Source organism: Cucurbita pepo, chromosome LG17 (genome assembly GCF_002806865.2).
Source record: "Cucurbita pepo subsp. pepo cultivar mu-cu-16 chromosome LG17, ASM280686v2, whole genome shotgun sequence".
Taxonomy (NCBI): Eukaryota; Viridiplantae; Streptophyta; class Magnoliopsida; order Cucurbitales; family Cucurbitaceae; genus Cucurbita; species Cucurbita pepo.
This window is the reverse complement of record NC_036654.1, coordinates 955,878-969,645: the sequence shown is the minus strand read 5'-3', so window position 1 is coordinate 969,645 and position 13,768 is coordinate 955,878. Positions and strand designations below refer to the sequence as shown.

Sequence of the window (13,768 nt, the reverse complement as noted above, 5' to 3'; positions counted from 1 at the left end):
GAAGCATTACACCGGACGATGTGCTAGCGAGGACGCTAGGGCTAGGGTCCCAAAGGAGGTGGATTGTAAGATCCCACATCGGTACACTGAACGATGGGCTAGTGAGGACACTGGGACTGAGCCCCCAACAGANCTGTTTTTTTTTTTTTTTTTTTTTCATGCATGAAAAATAAAAATAAAAATCAATTCAATTTTATATTCCATTAGCATAAAAAATTTGGATTAATAGTTGGTTACACACAAATCCACTTTTCTTCAATATCGAGTCGAGCTAGTCTCACTTTGATTAGTTGCATCGCCTATTTCTCGTTCTCGCTCGGGAGCCAAAACAGTTTCTTTACGAACGGGCTTGACCCAGCTCAAATATCCAAGCGGGCCCAATGAGAAGAGACCCCTACACTCTCTCTCATGTATTCAGCGAAAAAAAGTATCCCTACCAGAGTCCATCTTTAGGATCGGTCTTATGATGAATAGCTGCTCATAGGGTTACTCGCGATTGGTAATAGCATAACCAGAAGAGGGGTAGGGAAAAGAAGGTTACGAGCTGGTTAGTGCTGCTCATAGGGTTACTCGCGATTGGTAATAGCATAACCAGAAGAGGGGTAGGGAAAAGAAGGTTACGAGCTGGTTAGTGCAGCACATCTGTTTCAGGATATGTGACGATTTTATTGAATAATTTAAATTTTTACTAAAAATATATTTAAATAAATTTTAATGATTAAATTAAATTTAGGTCGTGGAGGTAACACTAAAGAATTATTATTATTATTATTATTATTATTATTATTATTTGGGTAATAATGTTGTTGGATTAAGTGGGATTTAAGGAAGTTTGAGTGTGCTTCAATTGAAGTCAAATGATATTAATTATCTCAGTTGGGTTGATTAAGATGTAAGATTAGTGTAATTAAAATTAATTAATGTATTAAAAAAATATAATGTAATTAAATTATTTATAAAGTTTTTATACAAATATATATATACAATAAAGTAGCACCAACGCTAAATCTCATTTATGATTTAATATGTCATTTTTTGTGGATAGGACACATTTTTAGGTCACCTTGCCCTATATAACAACGACATTTTATCATATAATATCTTTAATTAAAATAACTAAAATCCTAATTAATAATTTTTTTCTTTTATTAAATTTATTGGATTTCACATAGTTAATGATTTTTTTATTTTAAATAGTGACATATTAAATATATTAATAAATAAGTTAAAATGGGAATATTTTTTAATTTATGACCCAATTTGTGTGTGAATTTTGGCTATAATTTCGGGTGGGGTGTTTTCTGTCTGTCAAAAGGTTAAAATGGGCCAACCATGTTGGGCTGTTTAATACCACAGCCTTTATAGTAGGCCCATTAATACATTACCAAACGTTTTGGGCCAACCATGTTGGGCTCTTTAACACCACTTAGTAGGCCCATTGATACATCACCAAACTTCAAATAAGTTTAAATTATTATTTTGATAACTATTTGTCTCAAAATTTCATTTTTTATATTTTTAATAAATATTAAAATAATTCATACCTCCACTACAAGGGGAGTAAGATTCAGATTACCTTGTTGATCGAATATCTCAATACAAGAACATTGTTTGAGATTCGAATCACTCGATAAGTAAGATCGATCACGTCTAGCTTGAATGATTCTTGTTGATCAAATATCTCAAGGTAAAAATACTTGCTTGAGATTCGAATCACTCCACAAGTAAGATTGATCATGTTGAGGTTGAATGATTCTACATGCAACTTAAACTACATAGAATTGCAAAGAAACTTAGTCATTAAGTAAAGAAAAGTACATATGCTTCTTTTACTATATTTTTCAAGTTTACTGATAAATATAACATACATGGCTTTAACAGCTTCATAATTATGAAATTATGAAAGACATTCAATAGTTGTAACATTTATATTTGGCCATAATTAACGATTATGTAATTGTAACACAAAGTAAATAAAAAATCTTAAAATATATCAATGAAATACAATAACTCTAAATTATTCGAAATTGTAATCCACCCAAATTTATAACATTAAACTTCATTCTCTTCCATGCGACACGAATTGAAATATCCTTTGAAATTTCAACAATATTTTCTTCACGTCTTCATTTAAGCATATTGTATGATTGATGTCTATCGATTAGTTTTTATTTACACTTATATAAATTTTGGAAATAAGTTTCTATCAAAATTATTATTATTTAAAATAATAATAAAACTTCAACTAATAGCGAGGATTACATCTAATAATAAATTGTCGATTTTACCAATAATGATTTAACCGAGACATTGATAATGAAAAAAGCACGGCATGTAAATTTAATATCTTGGCAATCTTAGAAGCAGTGACAGTATTTTTCTCGTGAGATCAAGTTCATGGTAGCAATTGTGGCATTGTGCAAAGGGTTGTGGTTGAGAAATTTGTTGAGCGAAATGACGGGAAGTGAATTAAAGTCGGTAACTCTCTACGTCGACAACAAATTTGCGAGTGCATCGATGAAAAATGGGATTTTCGGGAGGTAGCAAACACTTTACCCATTAATTCCGATTCCAATACCAATTGGTTGATGATTCTTCCCTTTCCTTGAACACCAACTCTATGATCAACATTTTGATTCCTTTTTGGAATCCATCTTCCTTCCTTTCTTTAACAGACAATCACTTTGTTTCTTCCAAGTTCATCCAATGTCGAACAGCCGGAATATCTCTCCTCCTCAATCGCTTCCGGGTTTAAACCCTAACAAACTGCGGCGGTTGCCCCATCTTTTCAGCCGGGTTTTGGAGCTTCCCTTTTTTAAGTCCGACGCCGATATTTCCATTTCCGAAACCTCTGATCGCTTCCGATTCGTAGCGGAAACTGATGGACTCCGCCGCGAGTTTAGGGCGCACACGGTTCATATCCATCCCGGAGTCCTCAAGGTTGTGATTACACAAATTGGGGCTCTGGAGTTGAAGTTAGATGAACTGGAAATCGACACGTGGAGATTTCGACTGCCGGAGACGGCTCTGCCGGAGCTTGTAACCGCCGCGTTCGCCGGCGGAAAACTGATCGTGACGGTTCCGAAGACGGAAGACGCCGGAAAAGGTGCGTGGGGGATAAGAAAGGGGATTGTTTAGTCGATTTTTCATATATTGAAAGGAATTTAATGAAATTTCTCATTGGTTGAATCGTTCGGCACACTTTGTTATAGAGAGGTTTTCGGGTTTTCACACTCTCAATACCGAATGTTTTGTTCCATTCTCCAACATGAGATCTCACAATTTTTGTAACAAACACGAACGAATTGCTAGCACATATTGTCAGCTTTGATCAGTTACATATAGCTCTCTAGTCTCACGATTTTAAAATAGGTCGATTAGGGAGAGGATTTCACAATTTTTGTAAACGCTAATAGATATTGTCCACTTTATTTCGTTATGTATCGCCGTCAGTCTCACGATTTTAAAACACGTCGGTTAGAAATGAATTCCAAGTTTCCACATTCTTACAAGAAATTTTTCGTTCTTCTCTTCAACCAACATTGAGTTTCACAACTTTTGTAACAACCCAAACTAACCGCTAGCAGATATTGTCCGCTTTAGCTCGTTACGTATCGTCGATCACACAATTTTTGTAATAGCCCAAACCAACCGCTAGTAGATATTATCCATATCGTCGATATCACAATTTTGTAATAGGGCAAACGAACTGCTAAGAGGCATTGTTTGTTTTCATCCCTTACGTATCACCAATACGACGGTTAGAGAGAGGTTTTAATACCTTTGCAAAGATAAAACTAGTCTGTTAGAGAGAGATCTACAAGGTTTATTTCTCCTCTCCAACCAACCGGACCTAATTAAATATCGACCGTCTTTGCCAATGAAACCTGTACCATAGAGTTACAGAATTCAACACGTGTCTGGTGACGTGTCATTTACAGTTTCTTCCAAACGTCCGGCAACGACCGTTTAAATCCCTCTCCTCCTCCTTCGATTGTTTCAGGATCCTTTACTTTGTGAAAGCAAATGAGCCAAGAGCAGCCGCGCCGCCACCAACAGAAACAACCCATCAAGTATGGCGACATTTTCAACGTCTCTGGAGATCTCGCCTCCAAGGCTATACCGCCGGTGGATGCTGACATGATGCAAACCGCCGAAACCATGGTGTTCGGTGAAACCCAGAAGGGCGGGCCCGCCGCAATGATGCAGTCTGCCGCCTCACGTAATGAGCGCTCTGGCTTCGTTGGCCATGACGATGTCACTGATGCTGCTAGAGACCAAGGAGTCGCCGTCAAGGAGACCGACGTCCCCGGAATTCGAGTCATCACCGAAAAAGTCGCCGGACAGGTCCCCATTTTAATTCTGAAACCATTGATTTTAGGTCAATTGAATTGGGGAGATACTCTGTTTTGTTAGGAATCCGAATTAAATTAGTGAATGTGAGACTCCCTTTCAACAATCCTCTCCTCCTACAAAGTATATTATAGAGCTTCCTCCGAGCTCTGTGGTGCCTTCGAATAGTCTTCCCTTAAACGAGGCTTGACTTCATCTCTGGACCCCTCCCTTAGAACAAAGTATACTATAGAGTCTCCTCTAACGTCTATGAAGCCCTCAAACCGCCTCCACTTAATCGACACTCGACTTCATCTCTGAAGCCCTCTCCTAAAAAAAAAAATACTATAGAGCCTCCCCTATGGTTTATGGAGCCCTCGAACAACCTCCCCTTTATCGAGGCTTGACTTCTTTTCTGGAGCCCTCCCCTCGAACAAAGTACACTATAAAACCTCCTCTAAGGTCTATGGAGCCCTCAAACAACCTCCCCTTAATCGAGGCTTGACTTCTTCTCTGGAGCTCTCTCGAACAAAGTACACTATAAAGCCTCCTCTGAGGTCTATGGAGCCCTCAAACAACCTCCCCTTAATCGAGGCTCGACTTCTTCTTTGGAGCCCTCCCCTCGAACAAAGTACACTATAAAGCCTCCTCTGAGGTCTATGGAGCCCTCAAACAGTCTCCCCTCAATCGAGGCTCGACTTCTTCTCAGGAGCCCTCCCCTGGAACAAAATACACTATAAAGCCTCCTTTGAGGTCTGTGGAGCCCTCAAACAGCCTCCCCTTTATCGAGGCTCGACTTCTTCTCAGGAGCCCTCCCCTGGAACAAAATACACTATAAAGCCTCCTCTGAGGTCTGTGAAGCCTTCAAACAGCCTCCCCTTTATCGAGGTTCGACTTCTTCTCAGGAGCCCTCCCCTCGAACAAAATACACTATAAAGCTTCCTCTGAAGACTGTGGAGCCTTAAAACAGCCTCCCCTTTATCGAGGTTCGACTTCTTCTTAGGAGCCCTCCCCTCGAACAAAGTACACTATAAAGCCTCTTATGAGGTCTATGGAGCCCTCAAGCAACCTCCTCTTAATCGAAGCTCGACTTCTTCTCTGGAGCCCTCCCCTCAAACAAAGTACACTATAAAACCTCCTTTGAGGTCTATGAAGCCCTCAAACAGTCTCCCCTTAATCGAGGCTCGACTTCTCCTCTGGAGCCTTCACCCCTCAAACAACCTTTGTTCGATACTTGAGTTACTTTTAACTACACTTTCGAGACTCACAACTTTTTTGTTCGACCTTCTGTTGATATGACTAAGTTAAAGGCATTACTCTAATACCCATGTTAGGAATCACGACTCTCCACAATGGTATGATATTGTTCACTTTAAGCATAATCTCTCATAACTTTATTTTTTGCTTTCCAAATGGTCTCGTACCAACGGAGTTGTATTTCTTACTTATAAACCCAAACCCACGATCATTCTCTAAATTAGCTTACGTGGGACTCCCTCTCAACATGTTTTTCACCTTTCGAGTGCAGGTCGTTGGGCAGTTTGTGGAGCCTACGCCGTTCATCGGAGCTGCCATTGTTGAGCAGAATGCAATCACCATAGGACAGGCTCTAGAAGCGACTGCTCACACTGCAGGCGATAAACCGGTTGATGAGAGCGATGCTGCTGCTATTCAAGCAGCAGAGGTGAGGGCAACAGGGAGCAACGTCGTGATACCGGGCGGACTCGCAGCGAGTGCTCAGTCGGCAGCTGCTTTCAATGCCGGAGGTAGCAAGGATGAAGATAAGATTAAACTGAAGGACATCCTAATAGTATGTTTGAACCAACAAAAACAGAGGAAACAATATTTGAATTTAAATTCAGGTACAAAAGGGTCGCAAATTATATGAAGTTTTGGTTTACAGGACGCCGCAATGAGGGTGCCAGCAGATAAAGTGGTGACAAAGCAGGACGCAGAAGGGGTAATGAGTGCAGAGCTGAGGAACAAGGCGAGAGTAGCAGCTCATCCTGGTGGGGTGGCGGAGTCCATGGCAGAAGCCGCTAGGATGAATGAGAATATGCGCCATCAATGAGCGTGAGAGTAGCAGCAATGCATGTGTTCTTTGGTTTGCGGTCTTGTAGTGATCCAACTTTGCAGAAAACTAAGGTCCGATGTTGGCTCAATAAATGAAACTCTTGAATTGTGTACCGTGCCACGATCATATTTGTCTAAAGCGTTTAGCGTTTAGGGTTTAGGGTTTAGGGTTTAGGGTTACAGTCATGTTTGTCTAAAGCGTTTAGGATTTAGAGTTACAGTCATGTTTGTCTAGAACGTATTGTCTATGGTCGCATGTTTATCTTAAATTATTTTTATTTCTTTTATGTTAAATGGGTTTTTACTACTTTTGTTGTGTCATTATTGGGTGTAAGATCAGTTACCAAAATCATGTCTACGTCCCGTAGGGTTAAAATGCTCCAAAATCCAAAATGTAATATAGAGATGTGATTTATAGTCAATTCTTCCTACTTGGGTTATATGTCTATCCTGTTTTTAGCCTATAGCCTATTTTGTTAACGTATTTCTTAGCTCATGCCAATTTTGTCTGGAAAGTCCGAATCTTACACGACTTGCTTATTTGTTAAGATAGATTTTACCTACGCATTCATTATAATTTGAATATTGCCAAAATATATGCACTTGAGATGTTTTGAAGAGGCCCCGTTTTGTCAAACCATATTTTATATTTCGAAGTTTAATGAAGATTGGCAAGGACGATTCGGGTTGGCCCACTATAGATTCAAGTTGGTATAATGTGTGGAACTCAATTATTTCTAGGTGGAATCTATGATATACGAATTTGATTTGAAATTACTATTTACTAAAGATAGAATATTTAGACATATGAACATATGAACATGTCACCTTCAGAATAAGGATGGAATTCGTTGACGAAAATGCATCAAATGAGTAAACGAACTTAGGCACCTGATGAGAAAGTTGAGGCTAAACAAAGAAAATCCAAATTTCAAACCATTTTTGTAAAACTTCTCCTGTTTCTTCACCACCAAGTGGCGGCTAAGCGATGATCTGATAAACAATTTGCAATAGCTCAGGAGTGAGATTGCAACAGGTAGAATTCAAAAGACACACGAACAAGCATCAGATTGACTGATCATGCCCTGCCTGCTTCATAGCCACAGACAACAAATCAGAGACGGGCTTCTAAACCCGAATACCCATCTTGATGACGACGAATTATCAAACGCCACTTGGGCGATACATACTCTGTACATTGAGGTAATATTTGAATTTGGATGAAAGTAAATAACCCTCAAATACGGATGGATGATAGGCATGATCGAGTAAGAGACTAAGAGATTAATATAAGCAATAGGACAAGCCTTTCTACAACTAAAGACCAAATGACATTAGGATCTACTTAATAATGTTTTTGTCATGGTCATCCTAATAACTTTACACCATCAACCTACAGCTAAAGTTTGATCAACATTAGAGTTTGGCTTCTCAGCACGAAAAGTCACAATTAACACGCATACATCGCTACTGTTTAATGGTTAGGTATTACAGACAAACCATTATGAAAGTAAATAACAAGATCGGAGTCATCAAATCAGCAGTTACCATCATCAGAGATCAGTCATGTTTATCGGTAGTAAGCTGGTTGATATGCTGGGGCCATTGGCTTGCCGTAACCACCATATACAGGATAGGACATTGGAGGCGTGGGAAAGGATCCAGCATGTGGAGCAGCTTCCGGTGAGTAAGTGTATCCAGCATGTGGAGCAGATTCAGGCGAGTAAGTGTAAGGATTTGTGGGTGAGCTTCTGCTACCATACATTGAGGGTGGGGAATGGTAAGGTGGGACACCAGCAGGGTATTGAGAGTGCGAGGGGGACCTAACGAATGCGGGAGCTGCAGGGTACGAAGATACGTACGCATTCGTCAAACGACCAGCCTTGGCAGGAGGCATAGGACCGCCATTGTTTGCTCGTGTTCTCTTGTTGGCAGGGACTGCAGCAGGCTTTCTCTTCTCAACCTTGACCTTTTCAAGCTGTTCAAGGCGTTTCTTAAGGTTTTCTGGAGGGAATTCAGCCTGAAGCTTGTATTCTTCAATGCACTTGATGACAGCTCGAAGTGCTGACTGCTCTTTTCGTGCAGCAAGGTGCTACAACAAACAAAAAGAACGTATATCAATTACAACCGCCTCTGATAGGTTGAATAGAATCCATTGAGATCGAATACTACAGAGAACCTGGAAATGAGGACAATTCCTTTTACCAATTAAACACAAATAGCATAGCCTATAACATACTTTCAAATATCTTCAAACAGATGAGATATCCAATGAACAGCCCATTGGTGATCCCTCACTCATCATCACATGAAAGATATAAACACGAACGCGAAAACTGATTTCAAGAAGTAATAGTGAAGTAAAGAAATAAGATAAACTCTACCATTGCTCTGCCAGCATTATTTGGGTCCTCAGAAATGGCAGCTGCAGCTTTCTTTGCATCCTTCAGATAAGCTTTCAGCAGTGGAACAGGAGGGAACTTATCCAAAAGATCAACCTCATATGTAAAATGCACGGCATCAAGCTGCTGCCCCCGGCTGATTAGTTCTTCAATCATATCTACACATAGATAGCAGCTCTCCCATTACAGTAATGTCTTCCATGATATAGTAATAATAACAAATGATGCGAGGTTAAGAATAAGAACACTGCAATTAGTAAGAACAATGAAACATTTAGCTATCAATTTCAAAATAACCACTCAGCGTCAAATCCATGGAATGTTGTGAAAATTTGATATGCTACCAACATAATCCTTCTCATAGATATAATTTGCCGTGCAATTTGCATAAAACCTCTCATTGATCCGTTAAAAATGTGGATTAATGAGTTTTTACAGATCATTTCTCTCATATAGTTCCATGGTTGGATCTTATAGAGCAAGAACAGAATATAACCCATTTCTAGCTTCTAAAATAAGATCAAGATAAAAAATCATCAGTTTTCCATATGAAACTAAAGGGAAATGCAAAGAAATTATACCAGGCATTATATCACCAAGGCCAAGTGATACCGCCAGCTTGGGCATCTGCTTACGCCAGGCCGATCCAACCACGAGCTTCCTATACAAATTAATGTCTTCCCTCTTCACAATCCCAAAAGTAACCAAGTGCTGCAAAAAGGTGTGCACGTCTGGTGTTCTAACATTCTCGATTCCACCTCGCTCTTCCAAGCTCGCCTTCCAAGTTTCAGCGATCTCCTTGGCGCGCTCTTTCATGCTAGGTGTAACCAAAATCCTTGACTTCCCTATCACAGGGTCTACAACAACTGGAATCAGCGATTCAAGCACTAAAACACAAGCCCAGCCTAAATCGTTCCCTCCATCACTTTTTTCCACTCTCTTATCCAGTGGAAACACCTCGGAGATGGCCTCCAGCACGAATCTCGGTGGATCGATGCATTCAGCTAAAGCCAGATGAATTTTCGCCCTCAATGCTTCCAGTTCCTTCTTCTTACCAGTGATAAACCTCCAAAATCCTCCAGAATCCATTCCCAAACAGAAGGATTTCAGCTTCAACAACAATCCATCGCCATCATCGACTTCACCATTCTCATCGTCCTCTGTCTCAAGCGCTTTAAGCGCCGCCTCCATGCTTTTCTCGACCTTACTAAGCGCGATCTGAACACTGCCCTGGATACTAACCTCGCGCTTATCCAGCTCGTCAAGAGACTCCTTAGTCTGATGGTCTAGGGTTTGAATTTTATGCCTCAGTGCCTCCGATTTCTTAAGAAGATCTTGTTCCAGATTAGTAAAATGATCCGAGAGCTCCTTCCAGAGCAGAGTACAGCTCGTCATCAGAGACGTCTGCCTTTGGAACTCATCAAAACTCGGGTGAGTCAACTCGCCGGGATCGGGGATCGTCCCCATTTCTTTTTAACTCTCGAACGGCGGCGGTGGCGGCGTCTCGGCGGTGGAAAGAGAGAGAGAGAGAGAGAAAGGGCGTGTGGAAAAGAAGAGGAGAGAATGAAACTTGGAACGGAAGAGATAAATCAAAGGGACAAGACACTGAAGTTACAGGAACGAATAAGAGAATGACACGTAAGCGATAATTACCGGAAACCGGCGTCCAAAAGTTACGTGTGAAACAATTCTAGAATACGCCGAAATCAAATGCTTTGGATTTAAATTTAAATACTATTTTTCTTCCCTCAATTTTCTATATATATTTATTTATTTAAATTACAAGTTTTGGCTTTTAATACTTTATTTCACACGTCGTTATACTAAAATGTTAGAAAATTTGGAAGGATTTTGAATTTTAAAGGTATTTCTTTATTTCTTTTCTTTTTAAAAAATTAATAAGTTAATTTTTTAGAAATCCTTATTCAAATAGATAGAGCTATTAATTATGTATTTAATTTAATACGTTTTTTCTCTTATATATATTAATTTAATACTCATAATACTACTAAATGCCAAAATTTGCTAAATTTGCTAAATTGAAATGATTTAATATATGAATTTATTAGACAAGTTTGAATCTTTAAATTTTATTTTAATCTGTAAATTAAAATAATGATTTAAGTTGAATAAAAAAGTTATGATGATTAGATTAATGAATAGTAATTTCATACAATATTGCTCCAAGTGTAAATTAATTCAATTACATAAAATATACTTTAAATAGAGTATACTGATTATAATTATTCCTAAAATTGCTTTTAAATTTGTAACAAAAAAACATACATTTAATACTTTTCTAATTATGAAATTATCAATGATGTGTTATGCAATTTTGGCTTTTGCTGTCTGCTTTGAAAATTAAATTTTGGCAAAATGGCTGTTTTATTTAATTAAGTTTTTAAAAATAATTACTTATAAATTTCAATAATGATTTTGAACATTACTATATACCATATTATTAAGTAATTGTTTCACCATATTATTATAAATTTTACTAAGAAATGAAGAACAATCTAATATAATTTATTATTCTAAAAAAATTGTAAGAATAAAAGAAGGAAATGGGTAAAGTTGAAGCAAAATGCTTTTATTTCGAGATAAGATTAGGAAAGGTGAACAAGACAACAATTTTCTCTATAAAGAGTTCATAAAATTACCGTCTTACAGGGCACATAGTCATTTATCGAGACATTGATATTAATGCTTTAAATAGTGTTACTATTGAGTTTAGTTTGGATAAAGTTAGAACTTTGATCCCTCACTCTAGGAGATGGATTTATGTGTCGAGCTATTTTTCCGAAAGACCTCCCCTACAATATCGTCACTACAACATCCAAAGCAACCTACTTGAAAGTTGTTTTATTGCACGACCAATTTTACTAGTCAAGCAACCTACTTGAAAGTTGTTTTATTACACGATCAGTCTTACTAGTCAAGCAACCTACTTGAAAGTTGTTTTATTGCACGACCAGCCTTACTAGTCAAGCAACCTACTTGAAACCAGTCTTACTAGGCACTATATGATTTTTAAAGTCTAAAGAGATCAATTTCCTAAGTTCATCACAACCAAGTTCATCTCACCTAAGCAAGGAAACGTCTTGGTCATCGTAGACTCCTTTAACCAAGTATCTTTGACTCACTAAATAAGTGTATGCTTCAAGTCTCCTATTCCTCGATCTATTCGTCACCTAAACATAATGGTAGCTCCGTAGTCACAAGATTGACTAGCCCATTTATTACCAAAACCTACATGAATTATGACCGGTGTATTCATAACGACTTTGCTATCAATCCAAGCATAACTCACCAAAAAGACAGTAAACAATTATAATCAACTCAAGCATAGCTCAGTTGAAAAGGCAACAAGAAAACAACTATAATTAATCCGAGCATAACTCAACCGAAAAAAGACAATAAGAAAGTAACTATAATCAACCCAAACAGCAAGAAAATAACTATAGCTCAGCCAAATAAACAAGAAAACAACTTTAATCAATTCGAGCATAGCTCACTCGAGGAAGAACATGGACGTAGAGTATAACTATAGAGCAGTAAGTGTATGTTAACTAACATAGGTGTAGTGTAGAGAAGAGAATGAAGGGATTAGGGTGTGGGAAGAAAGTGCTTTCACGAAAACCAAAGCAAAAGAGAGAGGGAAAGGAATGGGGAATAGGTGGGGGGATGGGCCATGCCCACATAGTCTGACCACCACATGGGTTCAGTCAGTTAAAGCACAGACAGATGCCAAAACAAGGTACGCAATTATGCACAGTGCCATTTCCTGCCTCACCCTCCCTGCATTAACTCCAGCATCCTCCAAGCATGCGCATCACACGTGTAAAGTTTACACCCTCTTCCCCTTTCCCATTCCCATCCTCAACTTCCACCTTTTGTCTCAACCCCGTTTCAATCTAGGGTTCCATTCTTCTTTCTCCTGTGGATCCATGGTATGAACCAAAACCACACTACCTCCATAGTTACCTGTCAAAATGAAGGAAATGGCAAGAATCTTTGCAACATAGCTTACAACACATCAAAATAATACTAATAGTTATGAGGCTTTCCTGGTTAAAATATAAATGCAGGATGATGTAACCATCCAGCTTGGACGCCACCATACAATATTGTGGATAAGATTCCTAGCCGAGACTACTCTCAAAGTATCTTCCTCCTTCCACCGACACCAAAGACTAATTTTCAGCATTCAACATCACTGCCCCAGAGATAATATCCTTCCTATTTCTACTTTTCAAAGAAAAAAATTCTTCAAATCATATCAAACAGAAACTACAGACACTGAAAAGCAAACAAAAACTGTCACTAAAAGTTGGCCTCCTGGTATCCCACCCTCGGCTGCATAAGCTACATTTACCTTCAAAAAGTACTCAATTAGATTACTGTGAACAAGATTAAATTGCCCAATTGTCGTACAAACATCAATAATATATAAGAAAAAAAACAACCAAATTAGGCATTTCACCCTTCTGGATCCACTCCTGATTGGTTGGACGATGCACAGATTTGTACTCCAATGAACAAAAATCATCTAGTTGAAGATATATTTCTCAAGCTAGAATCAAGTTATAAATGCAAGACAGTCTAATCCATCCAATAACAATTGTTATTAATTGATTGGAACCTCCATCAAGATTCAAAGACTGAGCATCTATTCACACATGCACACCCGCGGTCGGCTCCAACTCCCAAGTGTGCCAGATATTTTAAAAACAAAGCAACTCACCTACACAATCAACTACCCTTTTGATAAACATGCAATCAATAAGTACACGCAGAAACGTAACTGGAGACAGCCCAGAGGATTGATTCCGCACTCTACTTTAAAATTGTATGCTTGTCCTGAAAAGTAGTAAGCAACGGAAGGCTTGTTAACTCAGAATTAGCTTCCTTCCCAGATGCTTATACAGCGAGTCATTATGATCAAAATTATGCTCATATCC

General features: G+C 38.6%; 3 protein-coding genes across 3 annotated transcripts; 2 read left to right on the top strand and 1 right to left on the bottom strand.

The window, feature by feature from the left end:
• Positions 1–2,613: 2,613 nt before the first annotated feature.
• On the top strand, positions 2,614–3,236 carry LOC111778975 (17.4 kDa class I heat shock protein-like). Its single transcript, XM_023658993.1, has one exon. It carries the CDS (start codon positions 2,707–2,709, stop codon positions 3,136–3,138), a length of 432 nt encoding a protein of 143 aa, XP_023514761.1. The 5' UTR covers positions 2,614–2,706; the 3' UTR covers positions 3,139–3,236.
• On the top strand, positions 3,030–6,692 carry LOC111778973 (late embryogenesis abundant protein D-34-like). Its single transcript, XM_023658992.1, has 4 exons — positions 3,030–3,106; positions 4,004–4,347; positions 5,861–6,142; positions 6,236–6,692. The coding sequence occupies exons 2-4, from the start codon at positions 4,027–4,029 to the stop codon at positions 6,401–6,403; spliced, it is 771 nt and encodes a 256-aa protein (XP_023514760.1). The 5' UTR covers positions 3,030–3,106; positions 4,004–4,026; the 3' UTR covers positions 6,404–6,692.
• A 974-nt stretch (positions 6,693–7,666) lies between these two features.
• On the bottom strand, positions 7,667–10,371 carry LOC111778637 (FRIGIDA-like protein 4a). Its single transcript, XM_023658571.1, has 3 exons — positions 9,389–10,371; positions 8,790–8,965; positions 7,667–8,497 (listed from the first exon to the last, which is right to left on the bottom strand). The coding sequence occupies exons 1-3, from the start codon at positions 10,272–10,274 to the stop codon at positions 7,976–7,978; spliced, it is 1,584 nt and encodes a 527-aa protein (XP_023514339.1). The 5' UTR covers positions 10,275–10,371; the 3' UTR covers positions 7,667–7,975.
• Positions 10,372–13,768: the final 3,397 nt, after the last annotated feature.

Bases quoted from the DNA above. Each gene is read 5' to 3' on its own strand.
- LOC111778975 (XM_023658993.1), top strand. From the start codon at position 2,707: ATGTCGAACAGCCGGAATATCTCTCCTCCTCAATCGCTTCCGGGTTTA.
- LOC111778973 (XM_023658992.1), top strand. From the start codon at position 4,027: ATGAGCCAAGAGCAGCCGCGCCGCCACCAACAGAAACAACCCATCAAG. The intron at 4,348-5,860 runs GTCCCCATTTTA...TTTCGAGTGCAG, and splicing joins CCGAAAAAGTCGCCGGACAG to GTCGTTGGGCAGTTTGTGGA. The intron at 6,143-6,235 runs GTATGTTTGAAC...TTTGGTTTACAG, and splicing joins AACTGAAGGACATCCTAATA to GACGCCGCAATGAGGGTGCC.
- LOC111778637 (XM_023658571.1), bottom strand. From the start codon at position 10,274: ATGGGGACGATCCCCGATCCCGGCGAGTTGACTCACCCGAGTTTTGAT. The intron at 8,966-9,388 runs GTATAATTTCTT...ATCTATGTGTAG, and splicing joins CCTTGGTGATATAATGCCTG to ATATGATTGAAGAACTAATC. The intron at 8,498-8,789 runs GTAGAGTTTATC...TGTTTGTTGTAG, and splicing joins ATAATGCTGGCAGAGCAATG to CACCTTGCTGCACGAAAAGA.